Genomic DNA, 20,518 nt, shown 5'->3' on the forward strand with positions numbered 1-20,518 from the left:
TTCTGAATAGTTTATGTAATTTTGCTTCGATATTTATAAGTTTAAATTTCCCGGGAATCTCGACCGAATTTCCCGGGAATCGAGAGGTCCAAAAATGGTCAATTTCCCGGGAAATTTTTCCCGGGAATTCCCGCTCGTCACCCTCTAGCCACACCCTTTTCCTACTGCAATCCAAGTCGAGCTTCTCATTCCCATTGGCCAATCAGAATTAGTTGATTTGAAATAATGTAAATTCCAAAACTAATGTAAATTCCAAAACTAATGTAAATTCCAAAACTAATGTAAATTTTCAAAACTAATGTAAATTTCCAATGAATCTAATGTAAATTTCCAATGGATCTAATGGAAATATACATCATTTATCATGATACCTTTTGGTACATGATAAATAATGTAAATTTACAGAAATATTTTTTTCTGTGTAGAGTCTCCAGATTAACGCAGTGATAAGCAATATTGATAATTTTCATTTATGTCTGAAGCTAGACAATTTAAACAATATCAACAACAAGATCAACAAGGCTCACGAGCTGTCAAACCAAACCAAGTATACTAAAATACCACCAGTACACTGAAAATTAATAAGTATAATTAGAGTTTCCAGCCCCTTGTTTATGTCGCAAGATATACACTCAAACCCCGATGGTTTGATACCAACTGTTGTCAAACGAACACTTTTTAGTTTGACACCGCTTTTACACGGAGTTCACACACACTATCAAACGTTTGTTTTGATAGTGTGCGTGAGCGCCGTGTAAAAATTGACAGTTCGTCACTTTTTAGTTTGTCTTTGGGTACAAACTAAAAAAGTGCCGAACGAAAAAGTGACCAACCACCGGAGGTTGAGTGTATATGATTTTTTGAGATTCTTTGAAACCCGGTCTAACCTAGAGGTTAGGTCTTTAGCTCAATCTAGGTTTTCAAGCATTCTTTTATTAAGTTTTACGCCGACTCGGTTTTTAGGTTAGAAATTTGACTGCTCGGCTGCACTGTTTACATTTTTTGCACGTGTGTCTCAGTAAAAATGTGTGTGCGTGTGCGCTCGTGACGTCACGCTGTAAAACCTAATTACGTAACGCAAAATTTGGGAATTTCAAAAACTGTCAAAAAAAACCTTAAAACCTCGTGCTCGGAAATCGATGAACAAAGGAATCTTTCGACCTTTTGTCATGCATTCAATTTGAAAATGTTTGACGTAGGACTTCATCTTACTTAAAATTTTTGCGGAGGCATTCCGAAAAAAACAAATTTCAGAAGTTTTTATTTTCCTTCTAACTTCTAGCAAACTGGCCTGGTCTTTGCTTCATTCAGTTCGGAATTTACTTATTGAACTATTCAAACAAATTAATGTTTCAAAATGTGTTTGAAATGCTCAAAAGTTGCCAGCAAAATGAGCCCAACGTATTAGAAACTCAAACCTCTCGCACTGAACGATAACGTTTAAATCAAATTTCTATACGAAAAACAAACCACAACACGCAAAGTTGTTTACCTCTGCAACACGAACTGTTTACATATACGATAGAGCGGAGTTGAAAACAGTGCCCTGAGACCACTCTGGAATGGTGTGTGTGATACCAGTCTTACCAGTGTAAACTGCGAGAGACAAATACCTATTTGAGAGCATGTTATTCAACGGAGAGTCAGAAACCGTGCACTGACCGAGTCATCATATAACTCGAATACACCAGTCAGCAGTGTAAAGCAAGAAAGAGAGCCGAGAAGACAAAGTTCGATCATGGTGACCAAGTCTACGCGAACAATTTAAAACCACTTTTTTTGCGTGTAAATTTGGCAGTTTAAAGCTTGGTTAGTGTAATTTTACGTTTGTAATTTTACTCGTATAAGTCTTACGGTGACGTTTCACATCGGTTGAGGACTTGAACGGACTTGTAGAATCACTTTCTGGAAGCAACTGGAACTGCTCCAAGTAGTAAGGGGAAAAATTTGGGTGCGTTTCTGCCTTGAGAGCTTGTCTACATGTGGATGTGTGTGTTGTGGATTTTATTGATGACGAGGCCTCGACGAGCATATTTTGCTTCCTCGGCAGAAATCCGACACGGAATAGATTTATCGCAGCAGGCGAACGTGAGAAAAAGCAAATAATCAACATTCCAAATGGCCAACGAGTGTGTCCGTCGAATGGCATCCGAGTTGGCTGGCCAATGCAGGAGATGAAAAACTTTCCTGTAAAATTTTCATCATAATGGCCGAAACGTCAGACTGACAGATGGCTGAGCCTCCTCGAATCACCTTCACTTCACACATTCACGAAAACAACACGCAAATGGACCCGATTTGCGGTGATGTCATGCGATTTTTTTTCACACTCGCGCAAAACATTTACACCAGCAGATTATCTTATCAACACACAGTAGGCTTCGTCATCGGACGTGCAGTTGTTGTGTGCTGATTTTAGTTGATTCAAGTGGTCCACAATCGGCCAACAGTTCACCAAACAGAGCTTCGAGATCTCAACCTCAACGCGGCAATTATTGCTGCGAAAACTTTCACCAAAAGTTTTAGTCGGTGTTATTTTTATAATTTGGCTCTTTGTAAAGATTCCTAAGAAAAAGTTTTACAAATAAATATCTTATCGTCAAACTGATAAGATTAGATGAAAATTTCTTGTACTTTGGTTGACTGTTCATCGCTGACAATCGATGCGATACTCAGTCGTTCGACAGTGCACTGAAACACAGTTCTGTTCCGTTTTACGATTGTCTGTTTTTGCTTGAGATTTGAAACAAAGGTCATCTCTCCTGAGCTATCAAAACATCTGTCGCGCCAATTTTAAATCTGGAGTTTTTTTTGAAAAGGTCCAATAAACCAAATTTTCAGTTTTTGCTTTTTGGGTGTTTTTTAATACCCCTGACTCAAGGCGGTCTCAAAAACACCCAAAAAGCAAAAACTAGAAATTTTGTTTATTGGACCTTTTCAAAAAAAACTCCAGAAATGGACTTTTTTTTCGTAATCCAACCGGCAGTCGCGTACTGGTCCTTTGTACAAGGACACTTGTAAAAAAAACGCCAAAACACGAGACATCCGAAGGTTTATCGTGAACATCATTTTACACCCCATTCGTTCGGGCTCCTTATAGCCGGTTATAACCTCAACTGTCAAACTTGTATACGTTTTAAAACCCTGTTTACATTTTAAAACCGGCTATAATGAGCTCGTGCGAATGAGGTATTAGTCGTAAGATGCTTTAACAGATTGCTCTCTTATACACTCAAACCCCGATGGTTTGACACCAACTGTTGTCAAACGAACGGGATCACTTTTTAGTTTGACACCCCTTTTACACGGAGTTCAAACAAACTACCAAACGTTTGTTTTGATAGTGTGCGTGAGCGCCGTGTGAAAAGTGACAGTTCGTCACTTTTTAGTTTAACTTTGACCAACCAACGGGGTACAAACTAAAAAAGTGTCAAACGAAAAAAGTGACCAACCACCGGGGGTTGAGTGTACATTTTTAAAAGAAATGTCAATTTAGAAGCACACAAACAGCTTAGAATTTATTTTTCTCGACAATGCTTGCTAGATGATCAACATATGAATGAACAACAAGCACCACTGACAGCTATTTTTATAAGCACGAACGGACGACGCAAGCCACGCCTCTTTACTGTTTCACTCCCCGAAGCAAATCTTTCTATATAAACAAGCTGGTATTTGGAAAATGCAAATTTTTACGTTACTAAATCCAGTTGTCTTGTTCTCCCTTTTCCAGTACCTCTCCCGGAATAATGGTCCAAATTTAGGCCCGGCAACAATGCAGCAGCTTGCAAACCGCTATTGCAGCAGCAACACCAACTGATAGAAACAAGCGAAAATCGCACCAGCATTAGGGTCACATCCGGCGCATCCGTGTCCGGAGCAAACGCACCGTTTCCTGTTCCGTGCAATCGAGGCATAAGATGTCCAATTCCGTCTGCGACGAGCAGAAGCAGCAGCCGCATTCAAGCTCGATCCCCGCAGCTTCAGCTACTGAGCTTTCGTCATCGGCGTCGGCAGCACAGCCACCAGAGGCAGTAGACTCACCGGCAATCATTGAAACAACCTCGTTGGAAGGGCACGCCAAGCCTCCACTGGCAACCGGCGAGGACGATTCCACTATAAGTAGTAGCACAAATTCAGCCAACATTCCAGCGGTCACCGTGACTGCAATCGATAATCGTCCGGTGGTCGCATCTACGGCAACTGCGGTTCAGCAACCGGCACTTCCGGTCGTGGTCGAAAGGCAAACCTCGATCAGTTCCGCCGAAGGAAGCATGTCGACCGGAGCTGGAGGTGGTCCTAGTGGTAGCGGCTTTCGGGCTTCTTTCAACGGGCGAGTTCCGTTTGCGAGAATCCTATCTACCGGAAGTGGTGGTGCAGGTGGTAGTGGCGAACGACGTGGTGCCAGTGGTGTGGACCCGACGGGACGTGTCTCAGGAAATCTAAGCAATAATCTGTTGAATGACATATTTGCCTTTGTGCAGCAAGCACGCAACCCCAACAGTCTGTTCTCGTCCGAGCGACGAAGTCTGTTCCTGCAGGGAGGTCGCTCTGTTTCTCACAATGTACCGGGTTCTAGTTCACCGCCGATAATCGGCCATCATGGTGTCACCGGAAATCCTACGGATGTCGTAATCGACCTGGACAATGCGACTGGGACGTCGCTGCGATCGTCCAACAATGAGATATATCCAATTTCAACCTCTTCATCGATAGCAAGCGGAATTCGACCAACCTCGTGGGTTCAGAATAATGCTGCCGAAGAGGAAATCGTTGCCGGTCGATCGTCCATGATGCCCAATTTTAACTATCACCACCATCATCATCATTTCCACAATCATCAGCCACTCTCCACGGTCCATCAACACCACACCCAACAATCCACAACCGGACTGCAAAGCCAACCTTCTTCTCTTGGAACAATCGGAGGAACGTCCTCAGCCGCTCAGGCCATGGCCGGTGCCAGTGTTGGAGATCAGCAACAACCCACGACGCCTACCAATCCAAATCCCAACAACGGCACGCGCAGCAACAGTGTCAGCTCCAACCAGCCAAACGACGAAGCCACGGTTCATGAAGCCTTCAATCAAATCCCCGAAGCGCGCGCCATGATGGACACCTTCGCCCGCTACATCCCACTGCTGTTTATCCTTGTAACAAAACTATGCTACGACCATCTAGATGGAATCATCCACTTCTTGGCACTGCTCATGACCTTCTCCCACGCCAACTGGGTCGTCCGGCAGGAAATCTCCAAACAAGGCCAGAAAAAAATCTGGGTGCTACTGCGAGAAATGATCTTCATCTCGGTCGCCTTGGCCGTCGTCGGATTTGTCCTGGAGCGTAAAAACATCTTCCTCAGCATCATGTTCATGCCGGACCTATCGGAACCTCAAAGCCTCAAATCGCTCCTGTTCTCCGTCTGCATGTCCGACCTGGTCCTAAAACTGCTTACAATCGTCGTTAAAATTGTCATCACCCTAATGCCACCTAGCGTTATCGAGTACAAAAGTCGGGTAAGGTCCCTAAATCACATCACACTAAATCCACAAATTAATGTCGATCCTTCTCCGCAGGGCAAAATCTATCTGATGGCCGAGTCGCTCTCGCAGCTGTACCGATCGGCCGCCCCCATCCAGCCGTGGCTAATCTTCCTGTTCGAGTCATACTCCGGCTCGGAGAAGATCGTCGGCGTGATCCTGTCGGCGGTCTACATGGTGGCCAAGTCGTCGGACCTGCTCGATCGGATCAAGTTCTGCAAACGGTCCGTCATCAAGCTGCTACAAAAGACGGTAAGTAAACTTTGTGGACCGTGTGGTAATAACCAACGAAAGCAGTTATTTTAAAAGAAAATCCGCACTCCAAGCGTCGTGGGGGAGGGCCACATGGTTTCCCAAGACATAAAAATTCCCAAAAATATTCCTGTAAAGTTAGATTTTCAAAATCACCCTGATTGTGAACCACTCTAATTTTGAACCAAACCAAAAGTTGCCCCTTTCCATTTGCAACAACTCTCTGAAGTCACCAAAGCTCCAAAGCTTAACCATTTTTCGGAATATCCATTCTCCACTTAATTGTGCAATCTGGACCACTGTGCACTGGCTCAACCAATTTTGACCATTTTGGTCTCATTCGATCCATCTTGGGTTTTTTAAGTCTCATATTGGATTTTAAAATTCTAAATCACTAAAGAAGCTATTAGACTATGGCAAACAAACTCGCGAACAAACAAACTGTTTGGCAGTTTACTTGCATATGTTTGCAGAAAATTCAGCCTGCATACAAGTTTGTGAGTTTGTTTGCTTGTTTGCCATCAAAGTATATAGATTAGATAAGGTAAGGCGGGTTCTCAAGCTGTCAAAATAGTTAGTTAGCACGAAACCCGGATTTTATATGGAGAATTTCAGAAAAGTGAAAATTTGACCATTTTCCGGGCAAATTTCAACTGATTTTTTTCTGTGGGGTTGTTAAGCACGCCAAACTGAACCGAAATACGCTAATATTTTTTCAAACAAATATCTTTTTCGAAAAAATAAATTCAACTGAACGCGTTTTTTGGTTCAGTTTGGCACGCTTAACAACCCCACGGAAAAAAAATCCGGTCAAATTTTGACTTTTCTGAAGATCTCCATATAAAATCCGGGTTTCGTGCTAACTATTTTGACAGCTGGGAATTCGCGCCTTACCTTATCTAATCTACATACCTTGGTTTGCCATAGCCTAGCAGCTCCTTCAAGCTCAACAGTTAAAAAAAGACAACTGAACCCGAAGTGAAATTTTTCCAAGGCTTTCGGATAATCGAGTCTGGACTGTTATAAAAATTTTAACACATAGAGCAATTCTCTTCGAAATTGACCAAAGTAGGCATTTTGCATCTTTCCATACAAAAATGGCTTGTTTTAATATTTGTAGTTGTAATTTTGATTTTATTTGTCTACGACTAAGTCAGACTTTTTATCAGATCATTTCTCCGGAACGGATGAACCAATTTTAGCTCGTCACAATGGAAATGAAAAGTAATTGGTTGGGCTTTAAATAAAACATTTAAATAAAAAAAAAGCTGAATTCTAGAATGTAACAAGAATTACTTTCGTTTTTGGTGGGCATTCTGGGGCTTGTTCCGGTGGGCGTACTGAGCCCATATCTCAAGTTTGTATGGAGAATTAGGGCGGGTCGTCGCTATTGCATACAAGCAAAAAATTGCATGGAGTAGCGAACAGCGCTAATTCTCCATACAAACTTTGGAAAAACAACCACCAATACCACTGTCTAAATATTTTTGAAAAATTCAAAGTGCACGCATTTCTGAGGACCCCAAACTTTATGCTTCCCCTCAAGTTGAGCCTGCGCCAAAATTATGTTGGTCGGTGTTATTAGACCTTCGCTACGGACCAAAGAGCTAACAGATGAATATATTGTCTATGATTTGTCAGGGTGTTTTATGTAACATTAGGGTGTAATATCAAAATCGATTTTCCAGCACAGCAATTTTTCAGTTCCTGTTGGGGTCCTAAACAACTCCCCAAAGTTTGGGCACGATTGGATTAGTCCTCACTTTGCGCAAAGCGATTCAATTTTCCATATAAATTTGTATGGGAAAAAACATTTTTTTTAATTTTGATATTTATAAAATCCACGTTTCAAGCTGTACTAAAACCGGATTCATATTCAAATGCTCTGGAAGGTGCTCTACAACTTTCCCGAAGAGAGTATGGTGCTAGCATGTCCCTAAGAGAAGATACAGCGTCCTCAAAACTCGTCTAAAACGTGATTTTCGAGCAAAAAACACATTTTAGACGAGTTTTTAACACGCTGTATCTTTTTTTAGGAGCAAGTTAGCACCATACTCTTTTCGGGAAAGTTGTAGAGCACCTTCTAGAGCATCTGAATATGAATCCGGTTTTAGTACAGCGTGAAACGTGGATTTTATAAATATCGAAATCCAAAAAAAAATGTTTTTCCCATACAAATTTATATGGAAAATTGAATCGCTTTGCGCAAAGTGAGGACTAAACCAATCGTTCCCAAACTTTGGGGAGTTGTTTAGGACCCCAAAAGGAACTGAAAAATTGCTGTGCTCGCTAAATTTGGACAACTTTATTTTTTTCCATACAACCATATTACACCCTAATGTAACATATGAGCAGTTCTCTAGGATTTCGGTCATTCGATTTTTTTTGTATTTTTTAATCCGACTGAAACTTTTTTGGTGCCTTCGGTATGCCCAAAGAAGCCATTTTGCATCATTAGTTTGTCCATATAATTTTCCATACAAATTTGGCAGCTGTCCATACAAAAATGATGTATGAAAATTCAAAATCTGTATCTTTTGAAGGAATTTTTGATCGATTTGGTGTCTTCGGCAAAGTTGTAGGTATGGATACGGACTACACTAGAAAAAATAATACACGGTAAAAAAATTTGGTGATTTTTTATTTAACTTTTGTCACTAAAACTTGATTTAAAAAACACTATTTTTAATTTTTTTATTTTTGATATGTTTTAGAGGACATAAAATGCCAACTTTCAGAAATTTCAGGTTGTGCAAAATCATTGACCGAGTTATGAATTTTAATCAATACTGATTTTTCAAAAATCGAAATTTTGTCGTAAATTTTTCAACTTCATTTTCGATGTAAAATTAAATTTGCAATTTAGTGAAATTTTGATAAAGTGCACCGTTTTCAAGTTATAGCCATATTTAAGTGACTTTTTGAAAATAGTCGCAGTTTTCATTTTTAAAATTAGTGCACATGTTTGCCCAGTTTTGAAAAAATATTTTGAAAAGCTGAGAAAATTCTCTATATTTTGCTTCTTCGGACTTTGTTGATACGACCTTTAGTTGCTGAGATATTGCAATGCAAAGGTTTAAAAACAGGAAAATTGATGATTTCTAAGTCTCACCCAAACAACCCACCATTTTCTATCGTCAATATCTTAGCAACTAATGGTCTGATTTTCAATGTTAATATATGAAACATTTGTGAAATTTTCCGATCTTTTCGAAAAAAATATTTTCAAAATTTTCAAATCAAGACTAACATTTCAAAAAGGCCAAACATTCAATATTACGCCCTTTTAAAATGTTAGTCTTGATTTGAAAATTTTGAAAATATTTTTTTCGAAAAGATCGGAAAATTTCACAGTTGTTTCATATATTAACATTGAAAATCGGACCATTAGTTGCTGAGATATTGACGATAGAAAATGGTGGGTTGTTTGGGTGAAACTTAGAAAACATCAATTTTCCTGTTTTTAAACCTTTGCATTGCAATATCTCAGCAACTAAAGGTCTTATCAACAAAGTCCGAATAAGCAAAATATAGAGAATTTTCTCAGCTTTTCAAAAATATTTTTTTCAAAACTGGGCAAACATGTGCACTAATTTAAAAAATAAAAACTGCGACTATTTTCAAAAAGTCACTTAAATATGGCTATAACTTGAAAACGGTGCACTTTATCAAAATTTCACTAAAGTACTTTTGATTGCAAATTTGATTTTACATCGAAAATGAAGTTGAAAAATTTTACGACCAAAATTTCGATTTTTGAAAAATCAGTATTGATTAAAAATTCATAACTCGGTCAATGATTTTTGCACAACCTGAAATTTCTGAAAAGTTGGCATTTTATGTCCTCTAAAACATATCAAAAATAAAAAAATTAAAAATAGTGTTTTTTGTAAATCAAGTTTTAGTGATAAAGTTAAATAAAAAATCACCAAATTTTTTTACCGTGTATTATTTTTTCCAGTGTAGTCCGTATCCATACCTACAACTTTGCCGAAGACACCAAATCGATCAAAAATTCCTTCAAAAGATACAGATTTTTGAATTTTCATACATCATTTTTGTATGGACAGCTGCCGAATTTGTATGGAAAATTATATGGACAAACTAATGATGCAAAATGGCTTCTTTGGGCATACCGAAGGCACCAAAAAAGTTTCAGTGGGATTAAAAAATACAAAAATTAAAATTGAAGAAAAAAGACCGATTTCGTAGAGAATTGCTCATATCCAAAAGTTGAGATTACCCATTAACAGGATGGTGTAAATCAATCGAACTAAAAGCAACATGCTTCTTCATCGAAATAAGTTCCCAGTACATTTTACTGGAAATGCATGATGCATTAGGGTGTAATATCAAAATCGATTTTCCAGCACAGCACTTTTTCAGTTCCTTTTGGGGTCCCAAACAACTTCCCAAAGTTTGGGACCGATTGGTTTAGTCCTCACTTTGCGCAAAGCGAATCAATTTTCCATATAAATTTGTATAGGAAAACCCATTTTTTTAGATTATGATATTTATGAAATCCACGTGTCATGCTATAATCAAAACCGGACTCATATTCAGATGCTCTGGAATGTGCTCTACAACTTTGCCCAAGAGAGTATGATGCTTACTTGTTCCTGAAAGAAGATATAGCGTCCTCAAAACTCGTCTAAAACGTGATTTTCGAGCAAAAAACGCGTTTTAGACGAGTTTTGAACACGCTGAATCTTTTTTTAGGGGCAAGCTAGCACCATACTCTCTTCGGGAATGTTGTAGAGGTTCCAGAGCATCCGAATATGAGTCCGGTTTCGATATATCATGAAACGTGGATTTGATAAATATCAACATCCAAAAAAAATGGTTTTCTCCATACAAATTTATATGGAAAATTGAATCACTTTGCGCAAAGTGAGGACTAAACCAATCGGTCCCAAACTTTGGGGAGTTGTTAAGGACCCCAACAGGAACTAAAAAAGTGCTGTGCTCACTAAATTTGGACAACTTTATTTTCTCCATACGACCATATTACACCCTAATGGTGCATGGTGAAGGTTAAGTACAGTATGTAAAAAAGATTGTACACCTCTTTTGCACTATACACATTTTGTGATGAGTTCTACTAAATCTAATCTAATCTAACCGAACACAAGCGCAGCCAGTCCGAAGAAAGCATCCGGGAAGAACTTATGGTTAGATTACGCCTCAAGTTCTTTCTTGTCATTATTAATGATTGTAGTACTTTCGAGAACCCCCGAAATGTATTACACTCCCTAAAGCGGCCCGGCCTACTGCGTTGCATTAACCGCAAGAGACAGATTCTATGAACGGAACTCACATTTCATGGAATCATCAGGGGAAGAAGAAGAAGTGGGGACATACCGTACCAACCACTTCGAGTTATTTATAGAATATGGTGTGTAGTGTGTGTAGGGGAATCGTTGGAAAAGGGATTGTTGTATTATATAGTAAATGATCTGTGACATTATTTCACCACTACGGATTCATTCACTCAAGGGCTGTCTGCCTGTGTGGATCAATCGGACCGCGCACTGGACTCACAATCCAGAGGTCGCCGGTTCGAATCCCGGGGCGGACGCATAAAATTCTAAGTGTAAATATAGGTATTCGGTGCCCTCTCCCCGTGCCCATACCTTCACACTTAGGAGACCCGGGAGGCGGAGTCTTGTCGCAAAAAGAACGATACACGCCTGTGGATCCGTTGACGAAACCGCAAGGTTTAAGAGGGTCACATTATAATGTGTTACGTCGATTCCGTTTTCCGGTGTCAACCCCTCGGTGGCCGAGGGGCTAGAGTATTTGACTACCAACCCAAAGGGGTGAGTTCGAATCCCACCTGATTCCATGCGTTTTTTTTTTTTGTTCATATTCAAAGTTCAATTATAGTCGAATAATATCAAGGAGACCGGTCGGGAATCGAACCCGGAACCTTCCGCTTATGAGGCGGGAGTCGTAGCCATTAAGCCACGGGCCGGTCACTTGTGATGAGTTCTACTAAATGTCAATATATTATCAAAAAATTGCTAAATAAACATTTTGGAGTGGTACTTTTTTACATACTGTAGAAAAATATCAATATTGATTAAGACAAACTTAGTTTCAAGTTTTTATTTCTCCTTTATTCGCGATGTAGCTCCACTGTCACTGCATTGCTTTTGTCAAATGGTTATTATTATCATTATTTTCAAAAAATCGCATTCCAATATCAACCACCAATTTCCGTCGTGTCAATTACCTGCCCATTAGTTTAATTTGCATGTGTCTCTTATCAATAAACTTCAATACGAATGACCACGAAAAAAAAGAACGATGATCTTATTTTGTTAAATCGGCTTTGTTTATTTCCAATGTTGCTAGTGGTGGTGATCAATGCCCTCAAAAAAAACAGCGAAGACCCCACAGCCGAAACCGATCGCGCTGCATCTGGTGCTAAAACCCAAAAACTCAAATCGCATTCGCGCGGCTCTTGCATTGCAACACGCCGATGTAAGCGCATCGTTCACGCACCAACACTTCGATCGCGGTTTTTTTCAATTTCAAAACAAAACTTGCAAAATCCATCCATCTCAACCGCTCAGCCCAAATAGTTGGACTTTTTTTTTATTTCGTGAGTGTGAGTGTGTTATTTTTACTCTTTGTTGTAGTTCTCCTATTGCACATTATGCCATAAGCGGCACAAATTTTCAGCGAGCTTTTGGCGATCGTTGATCATTCATCACTCAAAACGACACACACACACAAATGGGGTACTCGATTGCCAAAAAAAATCAATCAACCCCAAACGTGATGTCGAAAGCAGCAGCAGCAGCATTCCAAAGTTGCAGATCGTGTACGATCGTGATGAGAGTGACTAACACACAGTTGGCTGTGTGCGTCGTGGTGGTTGTGGTGAAGTACACACGTGTTCTTCGTGTTCGTCGTCACGCGCATCTCGCGCCTGGTGTGCTTTGATCGCGCTTAACTGGTGATGTGCAAAATATTTAAGGTCTTTTTTCTAATATACACATCAGCAAAGAGATCTTTGAACTTTTTTTTTGTTTAATGCTTCGAACATTGGGAGATTCAATGCGGATAAAAAAATATTTGAAATTGATTTATTTTACAACAATTCTTCAAAACATTAGACAATTCAATCAACAGTTTGACTGTATGATTCCCCACTTTGTTTTTCAAAGTGTAAATGTAACTTCCACCTCTAGACGGAGTATTTTCATTAAAATTGAATAAAACAATACAGATAAACGATAAACTTAAATAAAGCCATGATTTATTTTTGTATAGAAATAAATCCGGAAGTTAACCCGTAATGTTGAGGTCTTTTTTTAAATCACGTGACGGAGGTTCGGTACGATCCCTTCCATTTTTGAACGTATGAAAAAATACGTATTTTGCAAATCGAGTGTCAAAGTGATTGTTATGCAAAATTGGACGCCCGATTTGATAGCGAACTCAGCATTCCGAAAAAACGTATTTTTCATCACATCACAAAAGTAGTTTTAAAAGCTCTGCCATGTTTAGTTACATACAGTCTAATGAATATTTTAAATGAAAATTTTTGTTCTGAATGAAAAAAATACCTTTCTGAGTTATTGCTGATTCGAAAAAAACTTAAAATAAATTTTGTTTTTTTTAATGAAAAATACGTTATTTTTTTTAATCTGAGTACCTCTCAAATCGTCGACTCAAATGTGGGTCCACGTGGCGCGGTGGTTAGTGGCTTCGGCTGCCGATCCCTAAGTTGCTATGCGGCGCGGGTTCGATTCCCACCTTATCCTCATGGCCTTCTATCGGATGGGGAAGTAAAACGTCGGTACATTTGCGTAAAAGAGGTTTTGGGTGACTCACCACACATAACTTTTGGACGCCTAGAAATGAGCAGGTACTTGCAACAGAGACCACAAAAGACCCGGGGGTCGTTAAAGTGGATTACTTTGCTTTGCTATTTACGTTTCAAATCGGTCGTCTAATTTCACATAAAATTCAATTTAACACCAAATTTTCAAATCATCACCATTTCAGGCTGCAAATTATTGAGAAACACGTATTTTTTCCGTGGCAGTGCGTGGCCGAATGGTTACGCTGTCCGCTTTGTAAGCGGATGATTCTGGGTTCGATTCCCATCTGCTGCAACCTTCCATCGGATGAGGAAGTAAAATGTCGGTCCCGGCCTTGGTGTTAAGCCGTTAAGTCATTCCAGGTGTAGGAGTCGTCTCCATGCCATAAGTACAAACAACACACCAAACCAAGCCTACTCCGGTGGAATCGCTGGCGGCGGTTGGACTCGCAATCCAAAGGTCGTCAGTTCAAACACTGGGGTGGAAGGTCCCTTGGAGTAGAAAGAGGTTTGGGTGCTCTCCCCATTCAAGCCTTCGGACTCCTAGGTTCGAGCAGAAACTTGCAATAGAGACCACAAAAGACCCGGGGGTCGTTAATATGGATGGTTTAATTTTGAAAATGGACCGAAAAATGGGGTCGGGGCAACTGCTGTGTGAATTGGCCGAGAATGACCCGATTGTAAAATGTATGGGTTAAGGGTGAATCCGTCAATAACATTGGAAGAAATCTGATCAGCACTCTTAAATTCTCTGCATTTAATTCAGATTAACGAATATTTTCCTCCAAATTGTAACAACATTCATTTATTTATAGTTTGGGGCACTTGGAAGACGTGTAGATGAACAATCTAAAGCATTTTTGAAATTTGTTTTTCGTAAGTAGGTCGAATACCTCTTACGGCTTTTTGAAAACTAATCCGAGAAAGGACCCTTTAAAAAACTTATTTTTTATTAGGTCCTTTTAGGTGCTGTGACCAGGTTGGGACCGAGGATCAGTAAAACAATATATAATAACAAAAAAAAACTCATTAAATTCCATACTTGGAGATCATGTAACTGACGAGGGTTACTTGGTCCAAGCGGGTCTTGCAGGTCTTGAACCTGCCGATGTACTCGGAGAAAATTCCCCACAGCTCAGCCGAACTGTAGAGTACCTCCCCGGCTTCCTTCTCCGTGGCTCCACCGTCTCGGGGGCCACCTTGGCTGCTTCCTGCGGGACGAGGGCGATCCTTGGATTTTCCGTCCGGAACTGCGCCCGGCAGCGGAGGGAACTCCGCCGGCGTAAACGCCAGAACTGCTAAACTCTGCTTCTCCGCCTTCCTTGCCGGCGGTTTCGGTTTCGACGCCTGCTGGCGCCTCCGGATGAAGTCCGCACGCTTAGGGCAGCTGCGGTCTGTGGCTTCGTGGGTTCCAGAGTAGTTGGCACACCGCTTCGGCTCGGCTTCTTGGACTTTGCACTCGTCCGTCTTGTGGGGACCCCCACAGTTGTTGCACCTGCCTTTCAGGTGACAGTTCCTGGTTGCATGACCCAGCTGCTAGCAGTTCCTGCACTGGGTCACGTTCGGCCGCTTGTTCCGGTAGGCCTCCCACCGGATGATAGTGCTTGCCACAACTTTCATTGCAGAGAGCTTCTTCAGATTGGTGTATCCCTTGGGGAAGACCACAATGTACGGAGTTTCGTCCACGGTGGACTTTTCCTTCCGCTTGATGATATGCACCTCCAGCGCGTCCAGCTTGAGATCCCTCTTCAGAAGGTACTTGACCTCGTCCGGTTTCAGTTCATCAGGAAAACCACGAAGAACCACCCGATGATTTCGTTCGCTCCGTCAATCGTGGGTGTAGAATTCCACTTTCTTCTTCTTGAGTAGCTCTTGCAACTTATCAAAATCTTTGACAGAGAAGCAGGTCACCTTGGTTCCAAATCGAGTTAGTTTGTAAATCGGTTTGAAACCTAGTTCACAACTTTCCACTATCGCCACGAGCTTGTAAAAATCCGTGGTGTTCTTCACCACCAAAGGTGGTTGCTTTTGTTTACCTGCCGACTGGCCGGGTGGTGGAACCGCCGGGGCATCCCCTCCTCCTGCTGGGCTGGCATTGTTGTTGTTTTTGTTATCCGCTAGCGGGCTGAACTTGTTATTGTTGAGCAGGGTCTTCTCAACTTTTTCTCCGGAGGATTCCTCCACCTCCATCTGTCAAAAACTTCCAAGCACGCGAGATGACAACACGAGCAAAACACGTCTTAACTTGTCGCTGGCTGGTGACTGAGTGATTATCCGAAGTTCTTGGAAAAAATCAGTTTAGTTCACGAAAAAAGTAAATTATTCGTTGTTTTGTTTTGGGTCGTTGAACTCAGGAATTTTCCAAAACTTTAAAGCAAAGTGCTCTGCCAATCCGTAATTAAATCCAAGATGCCGACCAAAATGACGGTAATGAGCGGATAGTCGAGGCTTAGGGTTATTGAATCATGAAAAAAATTCTTCGTGCTTTTTTATTATTTTCTTTTAACATCCAACTCAAGTATCGAGTTATTTAGCTAATTCTTGAGCACCCCCAATACTATCGATTCGCGAATTTGTCGGCGACCACGAAATAAAAACATCCAAACAATGAAAGTGAAAATAAAGCCGCCCGCTCGACCAACCTGTGGCACCCCCCACTTTTGTTTTACCTTCACCTCCTTGCTCGGCAGCCGCTCTGTATCAACTTGATGCAATACCCCAGCTCAGCTAGCCACAGCTAACGGCAACCGTGCCGAACAGCAGCAGGCTATGAATATTAAACACACCCATTAAAAACCATTACCAATAGAAGGGGGCCCGCGCGCGCGCCTACTTGGCTAGGCTGTCTTCACATCTTGTTGGAATGACTTGGACAGTTTCAGTTCAGCAGATCGCGCGTGGTGACAACCTGCGCTGCCGCCGGCCATGATCAATAGCTGACAGCGTGCCGTCCAGAATGGAACCAATGGAAAGCTCCTCATCGAGTTCTACCGGAGGACCCACCTCGTCGGCGGAGGGAATCGAGGAAGATCTGCTTCTGTTGGGACCGTCCTCGGCGCAGAGATTCGTCTGGATCTCGCTACCGTTCGAGTGGTTCGGTCGGATTGGGCGGCTTTTCATGGTCTCTTGCGAATTGTTTGGCGTGAACCTGATCAACGGGATATTAATTGTTGCATTTTTGTGTTCTCTCTCCCCAGAGCTACGGAACGATCCCGTCGAAGGAGCAGCTGCAGGCTTGCGGTGGCCAGTGCCCAATCTGTCACGACAATTTCAACAGTCCCGTGCTGCTCGAGTGTAATCACATCTTCTGCGAGCTGTGCGTGGGCACCTGGTTCGATCGGGAGCAAACGTGTCCGCTGTGCCGGGCCAAGATCGTGGACGATCCGTCCTATCGGGATGGAGCGACCACGTTCTTCCTGCAGCTCTACTAGAAACAAAAAGAACCCAAGTCGACTAGACTTAGACGAGTGTCATCTTGTGTTTATGTTTGATGATTCTGTGTTTTTTGTCAATGCTTGCTGGGACGACGATGACGAGTGTGAAAGTGCGTGTATCAAGTGTGCGCAGCCTACTGCGCGATTGTTTTTTTGGCACGTGGAATATGTGATTTGATTGGAAGCTCAAAATTTACAGCTTCTCGCATGCGAAAGGACGAGAGTGGGGTTGCGCAAGGGATAACCTTCTTGGGGTTTAATGCAGAGTTGATTTGTAAAAAAATAACAATAAACAAATTTTATATAGTTTAACAAACATTCAACACAAAGCATATTATTCCAAAAAAAAAACAGTGTTACAGAAAAAAAAGAAATCACAGGTTTATATTATAGTGACAAGCAAGTTTTCTTTTGTGTTAACAAAAATATCATATTAAGCTACTATAGCAGGAAAAGCGACTAAGAATGTTGAAAAAGGAACGCGCGAGTGTGTACGTGTGGGTGCGTGAATGTGAGTCAACGACTGTTTTAATAAGGACGTGCGCGCGAACGGACAAAGAAACAGAAGAAACGTTTGTGAACGACATGTGAATTGCTGTGACAGTGCGGTGAAGAAAATAACAGCAAACATAACAAGTTAAAGGAAAACTAAAATCTATGAGTAACAATATGTTTATTATTTTGCAAATAAAAGAAAATATTAATAGTTTCGATATTGTTAGCTATGAATTTTATGGTGTTGTTATTGTTGTTTTTGTGTGTGAAAGTTCCATCATCATCAGCATCATAAGCGTTACACCGGGATGTTGACATTTTAGAAGTCGAAAAAAATTATTAAGATGCGAGTGATCAGTCTTACAATTCCTACAACGAAAACACGTTAAAAAGTAAAAGTTCTCAGCAATTTACCTGAAAATGAGCAAAAAAAAACTGTTAAATTTGTAAAATCATTACATGCTACACATGCTGATTCCTTTTGGTAACGATTATCCCGATTATATTATAATCGTCATTAATCAATGATTGCCAACTAGGACGTCAATGACTGTGCCACAAAATTATATAAATTTTATAGCACAATTGATTTAGATCAAAAATTCTTTCAATTGGTTCAAGAAGGCAACAACCGGCACATGCTGATTCCTTTTGGTGCTGAAATTCGTTAAATTGACTTTAATACAGAATAGTTTATAGTGTTGATCAACTTTCTTCGAAAATGATCAACGGCTTAACCTTAAAATGGAGCACCGGATTCGTGTGGTTGAAATGACAGTTCTCCCATAAGGAATACATTGTACAAAAAAAAGCAAAAACTACTCGAATGCAATGAACCTGAAAAAAAACTGTCCCGGACCGCGCACTGGACTCACGACCCAGAGGTTGCCGGTACGAATCCCGTGGCGGACGCTCTAAAATTCTTTGTGTAAATATGGGTATTCGGCGCCGTCGCTCCGTGCCGTACTCTCAAACACTTAGGAGCCCAGGGCGGCGAAGTCCTTGTAAATAAAAAGGAAGACACTAGAGCAATTCTCTACCAAAACCGGAAATGGATTTTATTTGTATTTTTTTATTTGGCTCAAACTTTGTAAGGGCCTTTCCTATGACCAAATAAACTATTTTGTGTGATTGGTTCATCCATACAAGTCTCCATACAATTTTGGCTGCTGTCCATACAAAAATGGTATGTAAATATTCAAACAGCTGTAACTTTTGAGTGAATTTTCTGATCAATTTGGTGTCTTCGGCAAAGTTGTAAGTATTGTTAAGGACTTTTGAGAACAAAATAAGTACACGGAAAAAAATTGCAGATTTTTATATCAACTTTTTTTTCACTAAAACTCGATTTCCCAAAATACGTATTTTTTGATTTTCGAGATTTTTTTATATGTTTTAGGGGACAAAAATCCGCAACTTTTGAGCCATATAGAAACATGGTCAAAAAATCTGCCGCCGAGTTATGAATTTTTGAAAAAAAACAGTGATTTTTGGGAAAAATCGAAGTTGCATGCAAAAACAAGTTTGACATTATTTTTAATGCAAAATTGAATTTGAAATCGAAAAGTACTTTACAGATATTTTGATAAAGGGCTCCGTTTTCAAGATATAGCCACCGAAAGTTTGATTTTAGCGAAATATTTGCAGTTTTTTGATTTTTAAAAATAGTGACCATGAGTGACCACCTCTAAAAATATTTTTTTAAAGTTCAGAAAATTTGCTATTAAATTGCCTAAGAGACATTGAAGATTGGACCTCGGGTTGCTGAGATAGAGCCGCTTTAAGAAAAAGAAACACTAACATTGAAGTTTTCTTAATCTCACCAAAACAACCCACCATTTTCTAATGACCATATCTCAGCAAATAATGGTCCGATTTTTCAATGTTAATACTTTTACGATCTTTTCGAAAATTTTTTTTTGAAATTTTTTAAATCAAGACTAGCACTTTAAATGGGCGTAATATTCCATGTTTGGCCCTTTTAAAATGTTAGTCTTTATTTAAAAATTTTCAAAATATTTTTTTCGACCATTAGTTGCTGAGATATCGTCATTAGAAAATGGTGGGTTATTTTGGTGAGCCGTTTTAAGAAAAAGAAACACGAAAACTTCAATTTTCGTGTTTCTTTTTCTTAAAGCGGCTCTATCTCAGCAACCACAATAACAGCGCGAGTCTTTTTCATCTTGCGAAGCTATTTTTTATGTTGTTTATTTTCTGAGTGTATCTCAAATGTCATTCTCGAAACCAAAACAAAATTTCGCCGCGGCACCAAATTGAAATGTCGCGAGCAGAGTAGCGAAGCGACTAGCGCCGCGACCATCATGGATCACAGAACCGAACACAAGATCTGCCAGAATTTGCTTTATGGGTTTCGAATTCGGTGGTCGATGGCATGAAATCCAGTCTGAAAAGGATTATGACGCTGCGGGATTCATAAGGGGTGTACCCCATTTGGCATAATGGACATTTGGCATAACGGGTTTTCAAGATGGACGTTTGGCATAATGGACGTTTGGCATAATTGGTCCAAGACATCAGGGACGTTTGGCATAATGGACATTTGGCATAATGGACGTTTGGCATAATTCGTTCAAAAACCATCAAGGACGTTTGGCATAATTATTACTAGCTTGTTTTTTTTTGTTAAGTATTTGTCATTTTCACGAACGAAAATGTATATTTTTTACCCTTTTTATATTACTTTATGAGATTATCATTTTTTTCTATAAAAAATTTGGTATCTCTATATTTTTTCCCCAAAAGTAAATTCTTTCCTTTTTGAATAATTCACAATAAATCTGTCCAATGAAATTTTGATATTTTTATTAAATAATTAGTATAAAGAAGAAAATATCTCTTGTTAGCTTAAGATTTTTCCCCTTTCAATATAATTAGCAGTAATTTTTTAATGAAATTTTCCCTTCTTTTATATGAAATTCATGATGAGAAAAACCTCTTCAAAT

The 20,518-nt window shown here is 40.2% G+C and overlaps 1 protein-coding gene across 2 annotated transcripts; it reads left to right on the top strand.

The window, feature by feature from the left end:
* The first annotated feature begins 1,653 nt into the window (after positions 1-1,653).
* Positions 1,654-17,789, top strand: LOC6031632 (RING finger and transmembrane domain-containing protein 2). 2 transcript variants are annotated; one of them, XM_038260898.1, is made up of 4 exons: positions 1,654-1,809; positions 3,734-5,516; positions 5,577-5,792; positions 16,824-17,789. In XM_038260898.1, exons 2-4 carry the CDS (start codon positions 3,921-3,923, stop codon positions 17,055-17,057), a joined length of 2,046 nt encoding a protein of 681 aa, XP_038116826.1. In that variant the 5' UTR covers positions 1,654-1,809; positions 3,734-3,920; the 3' UTR covers positions 17,058-17,789. The 2 variants fall into 2 exon arrangements, with proteins under 2 accessions (XP_038116826.1, XP_038116823.1); XM_038260895.1 differs by lacking the exon at positions 1,654-1,809 and adding an exon at positions 1,821-1,951 and having other exon boundaries at positions 16,824-17,057.
* Positions 17,790-20,518: the final 2,729 nt, after the last annotated feature.

This window comes from Culex quinquefasciatus, chromosome 1 (genome assembly GCF_015732765.1).
Source record: "Culex quinquefasciatus strain JHB chromosome 1, VPISU_Cqui_1.0_pri_paternal, whole genome shotgun sequence".
Taxonomy (NCBI): Eukaryota; Metazoa; Arthropoda; class Insecta; order Diptera; family Culicidae; genus Culex; species Culex quinquefasciatus.

What these genes read in the sequence shown, in the direction of transcription:
- LOC6031632 (XM_038260898.1), top strand. Translation starts at nt 3,921, where the DNA reads ATGTCCAATTCCGTCTGCGACGAGCAGAAGCAGCAGCCGCATTCAAGC. An exon ending in TTATCGAGTACAAAAGTCGG is followed by an intron (nt 5,517 to 5,576) that starts GTAAGGTCCCTA and finishes CCTTCTCCGCAG; the next exon opens with GGCAAAATCTATCTGATGGC. An exon ending in TCAAGCTGCTACAAAAGACG is followed by an intron (nt 5,793 to 16,823) that starts GTAAGTAAACTT and finishes CTCTCTCCCCAG; the next exon opens with AGCTACGGAACGATCCCGTC.